This window comes from Tauraco erythrolophus, chromosome 1, assembly GCF_009769465.1.
Source record: "Tauraco erythrolophus isolate bTauEry1 chromosome 1, bTauEry1.pri, whole genome shotgun sequence".
In the NCBI taxonomy this organism is placed as follows: domain Eukaryota; kingdom Metazoa; phylum Chordata; class Aves; order Musophagiformes; family Musophagidae; genus Tauraco; species Tauraco erythrolophus.
In genome coordinates, this window is record NC_141465.1 from 5,771,778 (window position 1) to 5,785,528 (window position 13,751).

At 39.2% G+C, this 13,751-nt stretch overlaps 1 protein-coding gene across 5 annotated transcripts in view; it reads left to right on the top strand.

The window, feature by feature from the left end:
- The window catches only part of STXBP5L (syntaxin binding protein 5L), a 211,990-nt gene that overhangs the window by 98,613 nt on the left and 99,626 nt on the right, over positions 1 to 13,751 (top strand). For all 5 annotated transcript variants that reach the window (XM_086619299.1, XM_086619226.1, XM_086619458.1 and 2 more), the window contains exon 5: positions 4,562 to 4,696. In XM_086619299.1, the coding sequence (XP_086475425.1) occupies positions 4,562 to 4,696 (135 nt within the window). The remainder of the gene's footprint in view (positions 1 to 4,561; positions 4,697 to 13,751) is intronic.

Here is a 13,751-nt window from a genome sequence, read left to right on the forward strand (position 1 = left end):
GTTGTGAATATTGAGAGGGCTACACAGGCCACAGATTCCTCTCTAAAAAGAGCTGCTTTGAAAGAGGACCTGACAGAACATCAGCCAGTTATTGGGTAGTACCAGGGTGGATGGCCAGTCTATCAGGTGGCAGTGCCAAGAGAACAGCTTGTGGTGATAACCAGCTGAGGCAGGTAACATAAATTAGTGGAGAGCACTGAAAGCACCCGAGGATGCTGGAGAAGATTTGTGGAGTTGGAAGGGAAGCTGTAATCACTCTAGTGAAAAGGCAGATTTCTGATATGCATAACTTTCTTAGAGAAGGTGATCAACTTTCTCAGCAGCTAAACTCATCCATGCTGGGACAACACACTGTAAGTTGGATGTAAGACAGTGTCTGTAACTTAGTAGTCACTGAGAGCGGGAGGCTGGGACAGGCTGGTGTGCCTTGCGGCTGCGGGGCTTGCTTCCTGCCAGTTACTCGGGTTCCCAGGATAATGCTCCTTCATGTTTTGTCTTCCTCTTCTCCTGTAAGCTTATGAGATTTCCATCTTTCATAAGAGCCTGGACAGTGTCATTCATTTTGGTAGTATTCTGAGAGGGAGTTCAAGCTGATGTTTGTTTTTTGTAGGAACTTACAGAAACTGAACCCTTCTGCCAGTCAGTGCTGGGCATAAGGGCTGTCTATACATGTTGTATGCTTGTCCATATTTAAGATTATCTGTATAAGGGGAAAAGGCATAGTATAAATTTAGTTGCAGTTTTGATGTCAAGGAATGAACAATTAAAGAATTAAATTGGAAAAGCTGTTCATCATTTTGACAAAAATGAAATTTATTCTTCACCCTTCCACAGCCCTCCTCAGGAAAATTTCTCATACTAAAAATAGAAAAACAAAAATGACAAAGCAGATGCAGAAGGAAGTGTTCTCAAAATTATCTTTTATTTTTCTTAGAGCAATATGATTAGTGTAGTAAGATGATTTTAAGCCATCTGAGAGATTTTACTAATATTTCAGAGAACATGGCAGTCCAAATTATTATAACATTGTAATATTCTACTAATATGCAATGAGGTTTTTTGGTCAGAGTTCTTAGACTGTAAAGGACTGTGATTTTCTGAAAAATATACCTTTTCAAGATTTGCTAGTCAGAATATATTCCTTTCTAAAATGAGGTTCAATTTTTTGACAATGCCTGTCTAAGTTATTCCATTATCTCTCTTATATTCATTGTTTTCTCTCGAAGAAATCATTATATAATAATCTCAGTACTTACTGAAATGGAAGATGTTCATTAAAAATCTAAGTCTTGCTTCAAAGCTTTCAAGCCTCAAAGTCAAGTTAATATTTTCTGTCAAAGTGAAAAGTCAATAATACGTAAAGCAGTTTGCATTTAATTTACATAATGTGAAAGAAAACTACCTCAGAGCAGTGCATACTTTTCTGAGAATATGAAAATCATATGGCTTTGTTTGATGAAGCCTAACAATGTATCATATTAAAATGCCTGGTAGTCCCTGTGCTCTAATAGGTTTGTTACGTACCTAGATTGTGTTTAAGGGAATAGCGTTTTCTTATAAGCTGACATATCGTAAAAGGTGGTATTTAATAATGTGCAATAACAGTTTGGGTAAATGATGAAGACTCAAGGTATTTTTCACTGGAAGAAAGAATGTGCAAAATACTTTCTTATCTGGCTGTCCCACGTATCTATCAATGTGAAATTGAAACAAATTGGAATTTAAAAACAAAATGAAATTATTTAAGAGGAAATAGCTGATCGTAAGAAAACAGTAAAAATTGTGGTCATTTTCTTTGTTCTAGCTACACCTAATTCTCTTCTGATCCTTCATGCTATATATCCAGACTTAGTAGCTACTGGTGTCTGGCATTTCAGATGGGCCAGCAGGAAAATAAGTGTAGTAACTGACGGCAAGTGGTTATTACTTTAGTCTGATTTTTCTCTTGCTGTAGGGCCTTGCTCTTGAAACATGATGTTCTTGAAATTTTAAAACCAAGGTGGGCCAATGGAGAGCATGGGGTAGCTGGGAAATTAGATACTCATTTAGTCTGATGGTTGTTGTGGCAGCACGTGCTAGAGATCATAACCTAGAAGCAAATTTCAAAAGAGAAACAACAGCCCAAAGCAGCCTCATATTGTGTCTGAGGTGATTTTGAGACTTTATTCGTAATCAGGATGTTGGATTCAGTCTTGTGCTTTGGAGACCAAGTTTTCCGCAGTGCACTGTACTGGCTTGTGGATGGATATATCAGAATACTGAAAATTAATACGGTCCTGGGTGGACTCGAACCGTCTTAGTCTGATGTCGCAACTGCAAGAATTTGGAGTAGCAGCATTCAAGTCAACTAGGGTTCACTTTGTAACTCATGAGTTGTTTGTCACTCACTAGACAGGTACATTTTTAACACTTTCAAAGTCACAAATATTTTCCCTTCCTGTAATTTAACAGTTTACTACAAAGTGCTGAATGAACGCCAGTGTGAGGTGATTAAGAGATTTTATCAACCATGGAGGTTTTTGCATGGGCTGGGACCTAACAGAACACACACATGCTTTTCAGTGCAAGAAAGAAAAGTAGAGCTAGTACAGAAATGTAAGAAATAAATAACAAAAATTGGACTAAATATGGATCTAACCAGGAGTGTAGCAAATGATGCATCTGAAGAGAAAGCAGAAGAAATGGAAGTTGTTTAGTTTAAGGAGTTCTATCAGGAAAGATGTGAAAATCAGCTTCACTTTTGTAAAACTACAAAGTGAAAAGGGCAAATTATTCTCTGTAACTGTTAAGAAAAGAACAATAAAACTAACACCTTTAACTCCAGCAAGGAATATGTAGGTGGCATACACCTTCTGCAATTTTTTCCTGTCAGATATTTGTTGATCTGACTGCACCCGCAATGTAAGTACTAAGTTGCTGCTTGAAGGCATTTTCATTTATGCAGGCAAAACTGTAATTCCCATTCTCAAAGCAATTCTCTTGAAAAACTTGGTTCCCTTTCCACTAAAGGCACTGGAGTTATTGCCAAAATTAGACAACTGAGGTAGGATTAGCCCTGTACAGGTGAATGAAACAAAGCCTGTATCACACTTCAGTCTCACTTGAGTCAACAAAACATTTCTGTGAAGGGTAAGCTTTGTTCTGGATTCATGATTCAGTAATAATTTTCCTCATAAGTTAGGATGTGAAGACTGCATATTTCAACTGTGTTCAATCCAGTGTGATACATAAGGCCAAAAAAAAAATTTGCTCACTTGAATGAATTCAACATTAAATGTTCTGACACGTGATTAGATACCTGGAAAACTGTAGAACTATCCAAATACTGTGTAGAATCTGTTTGGAATCTTTCTGTTTGTTAAGAGGACCTTACAAGGAACAATTGCAGAAATCGTGTGAGATTTGTATAAATACTGAACAATTCCTTTAATTCAGAGGCTGGCAAATGTTCTGCTCAGAGGACTTTACATGACTGAGAGGGCCATACTACTGGAAGATAGCTAGCACCTCCCTCACTCCTTTGTAATTAATGCAGAAACATCACTGTACCATAAGAATAAAAAATTGAACTATGTATGTTCTTAAAAACTGTTTAAACATTTGGGGAGGAGGAGGGTTTTAAGGATAAAAATTACTGCATAGCTGTTAAATAAAGATTGTACATAAAAACTAGAAATACCCTGCTTGTGGAACTGAATGACAAATATAATAACGTATGGCATACCAAGCAAAACACCTGCTTGTTGTCAAAATTCATGAGTCTGTACCGTAAGATCAGATTAAGTGTCAGTCTCTGTAGGTAGCATGCATTCAATTGTATTTTAGCAGCAAATATTTTTTTTATCTTTTTATCTTTGCTTGAATGTTTGTAATATTTATATAATAATTATTAACAACAAAGAAACTTGAATCTACTCATTCATCATCTGTGAAAACTTTTATATATTATGGTAAGAAAGATATCTTGACATCTTTCCAAGCTAATACAGCATTGGTTCATCACCCTGTAAGAAAGATATGAGTGTAGGATTCAACGTGTCTAGGATGTAGCACTGAACTGCACTTAATGCTCTTATCTAGTGCCCCTCTCCCAGGTAGCCAATAAAGTGAATATTTTCTTGTGTGAATGATGGTGTTACACTTCTGATGTACAAAACGTTAATCCTGCTGATGTCCATTAACTTCTGTTTGGTGAACTGGAAAAATTGCTTATTCTAAGAAAGAAAATAAGAAAAGCTTAACTTGAGACTCTTGGATACTATCATAGTGCAATTTTCATGCTCATGGAGATAACATGATTTAGTTCATTGTTCAAGTGATACGGCTCTTTTTTCCTGCCCTTAATATAGGCAGGCAGGTTGGCTCTGTCTTGTTTCATGTTCTCTTTTATGATTTTTCTGGAGATGACCTCCAAAATCTGCACGTTCTTCAAAATGCTGTGCCTGCTGGGCAGGCATTTCTCAAGTTATAAAATAGAAAGAACTGTTATTTCATCTGTAAAAGTGTTAAAAAATATCTTTGATACTGTATTCAGTCATTTTTTTTTTCTTTTCCTTTCCAGGATTACTTATTGCCATCTGCCTTTCCAGAGTAAATGGCTTTATGTTGGAACAGAGAGGGGAAATACACACATTGTAAATATCGAGTCTTTCATTCTTTCTGGATACGTTATCATGTGGAACAAGGCAATAGAACTGTAAGTGCAGACTTTTTTTCATAGCTGTCTTAAGATTCATTTTTAAGAATAATTTGGTTTTACAAATATTAACAAATCTTTTGAAAACCTTTTATGCTAATGAACGCAGGTGCAGTATTAAATGTTTTGTTACCGGACATTAGGAATTCGGATTTATGATAGAGACCATGCAGTTATATTTTATAGAAAAGAAAAAGTTATTTGGCAATCTGTTTAACTGTTAAGTTCCATGAAATACAGGTCATCATTAATCTCACTAATTCAGATTTTGCTATTTTTATGAGTGCAGCTTGATCACCATCTCCCCCAGACATCCTGCGAAGAGAATAATGGAGTATATTGGCCGTAAGACTCCATGGAGAACTTTTCTTCATTGAACTGTAGAATCATTTAGATGAGAAGGGACTGGAAGTCTCTAGACCAAGCCTCCTGCTCTATATAGGGCTAATTTCCAAGTTAAATCAGGCTCATCAAAGCCTAATGAAGTGATAGGAAAGGTAATGAGTGTCTGTTAAATGACAGCTCTCCGATAGGCTAACACAGGTGCCTGTGTTGTGGGTATGAAATGGAGGGAGACATATAAAAATCTGACGGATAAATCCAGGCTTCCTGCAAGTGAAAGCCTCAACAGAAATGAAAGATTATTTCTCTGCTGTTTCCTCTGTGAAGCTCCAGCAAGATGAACTGCTGTGGGCAAACTCACAGTATTTCATGCAGTTTCTGAGAAACTGTTTCATGTTCTGAAGAACCTGTAACCTCTGGCAGTAAACTGAAATTCACCAAGCTCAGTGAACCAAGAGGACAGTGCCTAAGAATAGGGCTACAGGCCTACAGTGGTGGATCTAATTCTCTGTCCCAAGCAGAGATCGCATTGATAGCAACTACTTTTCTTCAAAATTCTCCACGTTCCCTTTTTTAACTCCACTATTATGCTGAATTTCACTAATCACTCTGTCCCCCAGGTGGACGAAACTGATGCCTCATCTTCTTTCCTCTTCTCTGCCCGCAACAAACTTCATAGGCACAATGATAAAAATCTAATTTCAGCTTCAGAGGAGATAAAAACAAGGATTCAGATGGTAATCAGGATTCAGAGTATGCTGGTAAATCTTTGGTCCAGTTCTGTTTCAGAATGTTTGCTTGCTCTGCCTTTTTAAGACTTCGCTCAATAGTTCTGGCTGAGAAATTACTGCTGAACATGTGGTTTAATCAAAACCAGAATTAATATATTAATTCTGATGAGTTCTTCAGGTGAGAAGTATCTTAATTATTTTCTCTTTTGCACTTTATTTTAGTGATGTTGACATATTAGAGGTTTTTTTGATTCCTGTATTTTAAAGTGTATATGTATTATACTGAGTATATAACACCTTTGAGTTTTTGAGAACACATTTTCAATTTATGTACATTTTGAATTTTCTTTCCTCTAGACATTATGATGTTTCTCTTCTGTATGGAAATAAGTCTGAAAGTTTTAAGAAATGGAAGCCTTCTATCAAGTTTCATTTCCTAATTCTTTCAAAATATTTTTAGATAAATCTTTTTTTTTTTTTTAATGGCCACAACAGACGTTTTTTATGAGAACAGATTAGAATGATACCTCTCTTCAATGAAAGTACGTGGGAAATAAGGGCTGCTCACTAAGAAGCTTCAGTATTGAGTTGTTGAGATAGGCTGGATGCTGTGCAAGAAGCTACCTCTCTAGCAAACAAGCAGCCTCTCCTACCTTCTTTCTATTGCCTATGCAGGAGTGGAGTATACCTAGGTTTTCTAAAATTTTTCTTCCATAAGTTGTGACAGGTAATGACAATGTAGTACAGATAGGCCTTGTCACCTCAAGTATTTGGAGATGCTGCGTGGTTACCATAATAGTTTCTTCTTTGAAAAAGCTAGTTTCTGTCTTAAAAGTATAACATGATCCCTGTAAGCAGTATGCTAGTCTGAACAGGCTGTATCCTCACCATTCAATCTCATCATGTACTTCTGGATATGAAAAGGAGGAGGTTGCCCTTGCCTTTGACTACACAGGTAGACAGGGGATCCTGTGTGTCTCCAAATTAATTTCTCTGTTTTAGAGTAAGAGGCTGGTGGGGATAATGGTGATGTTTGCCACAGCAGCCACCTTTAACAGATACTATATAGCACTGCCAACGTTGAAACTAGGTGACTTTTCTCAGTAAAGTAATTCAAACTCTCTCTGGGATATGACATAAGATCATAGCAAACTATGATGCCTCTTCCAGTACTATTGCTTTCTTGCAGGAAAAATGCAATTTGAATTAGCTTTTAAAGGGAGTGTTATTAAGTCTAAGTGTACTTCATGAGGACAGACTTATAGCAGTAGACTTTCCTTTGGAATTGTACTGAGAGAACAACTTTATTTGGGGCCATGGATATGCTCTTCTTTTATTATATTTTTTAATCTTCACATTATTTTCACATGATCTTCACATAATTTTCTCATTTTAGTATTATAGAATCATATGATAATTAATGTTGAAAGGTCCATCTGGAATTTTCTAGACCATCCTCCTGCTCACAGTAAGATCAGCTATGAGACCAGATTGTTCAGGGCTTTATAGATTCATAGGGCCTGTTGACATCACCTACTTTCAAAGATGAAAGAAAACAGGAAAACATATGTATGCAAAACTTTAGGAACAGCTTCAGCCTTACCATGAATGACGTAAGAGGTAATTGTGCTCATAACATTGTTTTTCATTCTGAGATAGATTTGGATCTGTTTGAAGATGTTACTATTCTCTGTAAAGCTTGGAAGGAGAAGGTTTACCTTCTGTGCAAGCATGTTTGTGTCAAACTCACTGGCAAGGAAAGCTCAGTAAAAGTGATTGCTCTGCTGCTATATTCAAGACCTCAGTTTAGATGGAGGGTTTATAAATGGAATTTTGAGTATGTTAGATTTGTGTGTCATCTGTACAAACAAGACTGAAGGAGAGTTCTTCCCTCATCGTGCAACTCTCATCCAGTTTCTAAAATTGCAGGCTAAGTCTACCAAGATAACTTGACTTTCTTCCAAAATATCACCTCACTTTTTTCAATGACTTGTACCTGCTGCTAATGAAAACTCCATGAATTTTCATAATATGGATTTAACTCAGTTGTCATTAAAATTTCAAGGCTTCACAGTGAAAACAAGTAGGAGATTGAACTGGTTAATTTTTTAAAAACCTGAAATGCTTTGACTTTGAAATGTTAAACTATATATTGCCATACCTAAGTCACTGTAAAGCCGGATTACAGCTCATTTTGTGAGAGTACAAAAAAACCCAGTTGAAATTCCAGTTCTTAGTTTTTCAGAACATGGTTGAAGAAAGCCTCCATATACATTGCTAACACTATGGCCAAGGTAACCTGAAGAGGTCAGAATACCTGTGTTGTCATTTCTCCCATTTGAAAACACCTAAAAGTTGTATGCTTTCAACTTTTCAATGTAGACTTTCATAATGGACTGAGTTTGTCATTCTAAGGTCATGATGACATGGCTCAGTAAACATTCTAACAAATGGTAATGCATAGGTGAAAAAAATACAGAGCACAGAAAACATATTCCAACAATTCATTTTAGTCTGCTCATGGACTTACCAAGGTTTCAACCCCACAAAGAGTTTTGTCACACTTCCTGAGATCAATTCACTCCAGAGAACATAACTCTCATCCTTCAGAAAGAAAACCACTGTCAGTCAGTGAGGCCCATCAAACGACTGCAAGAATTTTTTTTTTGAACAGTGATTCTGTTGCAGAGAAAGACAGAGGTGGAGAGGCTTAGTAGTTTAAAGAATTGAAGGAGAAATAGGTTTGGATGTAACATTTTCAGGCTTCGCACATGGTGCAATAAATCCTATCACCTTGTCCTGCATGGCTACTTTGACTTATGAAGTTGGCTTTTGGTTTGTTTTTTGGTGTAGTGTTTTTTTTCTTGAAAGCGTGTTACCATTTGTCATTTTTTTGCCTACTTTTGTGTCAAATATACTGAAAGATCTGTAGAGCACTATATTTTGGAGCGATAGTGGTTTTCTCACTATGATCTGTTGAGAGTCATCTAGTAGAGATACATAGTAGTAGAGATGTCAGAAAGATGGTTGCAATACCTATTTAGAGACTATTGCCTTCTCATACAGGAGAGTTCATCCAGGTTGCTCAAACAGTATCTAACATTAGTGAGAAATTAAGGCCTCAATAGACTAATAATGCAAAGGAAACATGAAATTTTTGTTTGAGAAGATTTTCAGTACTGAGGCATAACTGATTCTAGAAGTTACAGGGAAAAATGCTTTTTAAGTCATAGAATTATAGAATGGTTTGGGTTGGAAGGGACCTTAAAAATCATCTAGTTCCAACTCCTCTGCGATGGGCAGGGACACCTTCCACTACACCAGGTTGCTCAAAGCCTCATCCAACCTGGCCTTGAACATCTCCAGGGATGGGGCATCCACAACCTCTCTGGACAACCATGTGTACTGTCTACATTTCAGTGTACCTGGCCTTGTCCAGAGCTGAGAAAGAACACTAGAATATGCGGAATTTTAGAAACATTTTCTCTAGTAATTCTTGTCTCAGCCATTCCTATCATCTCATGCATTGCCACTACCTCAGACCACACTGGAGCATCGTTTCAGCTAAGAAGGAAGAATAACTCAAAACTTTTCCACTTGTGATTTCTCTGTCATGTAGCAGAACTAGTCCCTTGCCAGTGATGTTTGGGCCTCATAACACTGTTTGGTTTTCTGCTCTCAAATAAGCAGTTTCTCTCCTTTCCTTCAAAGTGTCTGGAAACAGGTCTGGAAGAGAAAAATAGTCAAGGAGCCCAGCATGTCTCCACGTACTCCAACTACAGTGAGATTAATTTTCTCAGCCTGCAGGATCATACATTTTGCAAGGTCATCTGGTGTTGGGAAGGGAAGAAAGATCTTGATACGAGTCCACTGAGCTCCAAAAGTGAGAAATCTGCATTGTAAGCTCCCTTGCCAAGCATGCAGATTCCACTGTTTGAACACCCCACAAAATTTATGGGATATAGAGTATCAAAGAATTGAGCAAATTTGAAATCAGTTATGACAGAGCCATAACATAGTCTTTACTTTTTAGCCATTTCCTTGGCCAGCCTCATTTCCGAGATGTGTCTCAGAGCCAGCAGTTCCACAGCAGTGAAGGACAGCAGCACGCAGGAGGAGAAGTAGCAGCCTAGGAGCCACTCCTACCCCCTCTGTGCTTGAACCCAAATAGAAGTAGTTCCTAGTATAAAGAAAGTGAAAGTCGCAAGGCATCCTTCTTCTAGACATTTTAGAAATTGTGTCTAAGGCTCCGAGTTGCATCTTGAGGTTGAACTGATTCTCACTTACTCCAATTCCCAGCTTTGATCCACAGTATGTGGATGGCGTATCTAACTTACTCATTCTTTTTAATTTCCCTGTGACTCTACCAATGAAAAAAGTCTTACGATCTCTGGTGCACTGCATTTTTGTGGAAAGCAGGACTGCAGAAGATGTCTGACTACTGGCACTACAGAAGTATCTGCTTATGCACATGCTTTTCTCAGGACTGTCACATTCAGTCATCTCCAACTCTGTAACAATGACTAATATAGATGTTTTCCTTTTTACTTTTCCTTCCTCCTACCACTTTCCACCACTAGATTTTCATTCTTCTCAGAAGTCATTACAGTGCTTCTGTAATTGTGCAGATTAATTTTTTCAAAAGGAAATTTGTTTTCTGATGATTCGATTCTATTTTGTCATACATTACTTTCACTGCTTTAAAGATTTTCTTGGTATTTGAAATTCTTACAACAGTATTTCTTAGAGTGCATAAAACTTCCCAGAATGATGGAGGAATACATCATCTACACATTTTCCACATTTTCCTGGGCCCAAATTATAACATTGCTGAAGACTTCTTTTTGAATCATAGAATCATAGAATGGTTTGGGTTGGAAGGGACCTTAAAGATCATCTAGTTCCAACCCCCCTGCCATGGGCAGGGAAACCCTCCACTACACCAGATTGCCCAAAACCTCATCCAACCTGGCCTTGAACACTGCCAGGGATGGGGCATCCACAACTTCTCTGGGCAACCTGTTGCACTGCCTCACCACTCTCAGAGCGAAAAATTTCTTTCTTATATCTAACCTAAATCTGCCCTCTTTCAGTTTAAATCCATTGCCCCTTGTCCTATCACTACACGTCCTTGTAAAAACTCCCTCTCCAGCTTTCCTGTAGGCCCCCTTTAGGTACTGGAAAGCTGCTGTAAGATCACCCCGGAGCCTTCTCTTCTCCAGGCTCAACAGCCCCAACTCTCTCAGCCTGTCTTCATAGCAGAGGTGCTCCAGCCCTCTGATCATCTTCGTGGCCCTCCTCTGGACTCATTCCAGTAGCTCCATGTCCTTCTTATGCTGGGGACTCCAGAGCTGAACACAGTATTCCAGGTGGGGTCTCACGAGAGCAGAGTAGAGGGGCAGAATCACTTCCTTCGACCTGCTGGCCACACTTCTTTTGATACAGCCCAGGACACGGTTGGCTTTCTGGGCTGCCAGTGCACATTGCCGGCTCATGTTGAGCTTCTCATCCGCCAGCACTCCCAAGTCCTTTTCCTCAGGGCTGCTCTCAATCCATTCTCCGCCCAGCCTGTACTTATGCTTGGGATTGCCCTGACCCATGTCCAGGACCTTGCACTTGGCCTTGTCGAACTTCATGAGGTTCTCACAGGCCCATCTCTCCAGCTTATCAACGTCCCTCTGGATGCCATCCCTTCCCTCTAGTGTGTTGACCGTGCCACGCAGTTTGGTGTCATCTGCAAACTTGCTGAGGTTGCATTTGATCCCACTCTCCATGTCTCCAACAAAGATGTTAAACAGCACTGGACCCAGTACTGACCCCTGAGGAACACCATTCGTCACTGGTCTCCACTTGAACATCGAGCCATTGACCGCAACTCTTAGAATGCGACCATCCAGCTAATTCCTTATCCACTGAGTGGGCCATCTGTCAAATCTGTGTCTCACCAATTTAGAAACAAGGATGTTGTGTGGGACAGCGCCAAATGCTTTGCACAAGTCTATGTAGACGATGTTGGTTGCTCTTCCCTTATCCACCAACACTATAACCCTGTCGTAGAAGGCCGCCAAATTAGTCAGGCACCATTCGCCCTTAGTGAAGTCATGCTGGCTGTCACAAATCATCTCCTTTCTTTCCAAGTGCCTTAACATAGTTGCCAGGAGGATCTGCTCCTTGATCTTGCCAGGCACAGAGGTGAGACTGACTGGCCTGTAGTTCACTGGGTCTTCCTTTTTTCTCTTTTTCTCTCTTTCATAGAGGCAATGTTTCCCCTTTTCCAGTCAATGGGAAATTCACTGGACATAAGGTATAGGAAGCTCTTACTGAACAAAAACTAAAGAAATAGCTAGGAACTTAATGATAAAAAGATAACACTCCTAAAAAAAAAAAAAAAAAAGCCTAATATCCTGAAAAGCAAAAGTGAATTTTATTACAGTGTAATAAGTCCTACTATTCTCCAACTATTGTTTACAATAGATTCAAGAGAGAAATGGAAGAGGTAGGAAAATGTATTGCATTAGTGAAGGTTACGCCTTTTAGTTGAGGTCTTAGCATGGAATCTGAGGCTACACTCCTGCAAGAATATAAGATAAAATTAAGATTGGTAGTAAAAGTCAGTTTTATATCATTTACAGAGGGACAACTGATTTGTGTTACAGTGAAAATCTAGTTAGCATGAAGTTAGATGTAATGTAGAGTGACTACAGCTCATTCAAGTGTTTGCTTCTACCCAAAGACCAATGGATACATTCTCTGGTGAACGATGGTATGTGTATCTTAGAAAGTAAACAGTGGTTGCACAGATTTATCTAAATTGTTCTTGACTTTTGAAATTGGTAGGTGCAAAGAGCAGCCTAGGTGGGATCAACCTTCATCTTAGACAGTATGCTCTTTCCTTTTCTCCCTCCGTTTGCCCTGATTTTTCTAATATTCCTGGTCAAGTACCGATACCGGTATGGCCAAGAAACCCAGCCTGTGGACTGGGATAACTGCCAAATCCGGTATGCCTTGTCAGCCTGTGTGTGCTCCTTTCACCATTTTGTCTGTTGCCAGCTTCGTCATACCTGATGTTTGCTTGGCTCTTCTCCCTCTTCAGTCATCTGTCAGTGGTTCTTATCTGGCTAAAAAATCAAATGTCTTATGCTGCCTCTTCTCTTCATATCTTTTTGTCTTGTTCTTGTCTTTCCTCCTTTGCTCTTCATGGCATAGGCAGCATGTACCCCAAACAGACCTAGTTCTTTCCATCAGCATACTCTGACCAGTTCAAGTAGGTCAACCTATGTCAGGAGCAAAGTTCAAAGCAGCCTAGAATGTCCAAAGATGCCATATTCACTCTCTGAGGACAGGTGTACAAGACACGTGAATCTAAGCACTGGATGCAAATATCCTCATTTCACCCTTCATTTCCCCATCACTGCTGTCCTACCCTGCCTGCTCCAAGGTCTGGTGTTGTGGAAATGATTTTTTTATTTGAGTACAGGTTGCTCAGAAATGGAAGCGCAGCCAGAGGGTTCCCCCCTGAGGAGTTGGCTTGTGTAGGAATGACAGGCAGATCTCCCGCTCACTGCATCTCTGCAAAGATTGTTTTGTGCCATGTCTCAGGCCAAATGGGTACTTGCTTCTGGCACCATTAAAGACGGTCTGTATAAAATATTGCTGTATAAACTGGCTGTTCACTGCTTTCCTGCTGGTCTCACTTCTGAGATGGGATATGTTGCGAAATACTCTTGCAGAAGCCTTGCTCGCCGAGATGTCATGTAGAAAAGTAACATGCTGGAGTCTGGAGTAATTTTTCCTTATCTTTAGCTCAGAGGTAGATATCAGACAAGGTCTTTGCCACCCTGCTTTGACCCAGCTTTGGTGCATGACCAAATAGCTGAAATTTAAAACATTCTACAGGCAAAAAATAGAGGCCAGAGGAAAGTGTGCATGCTTTCAAGAGTGTTGGAACATGCAGTAATGCTAAGAACAATGCAATGTCTGCT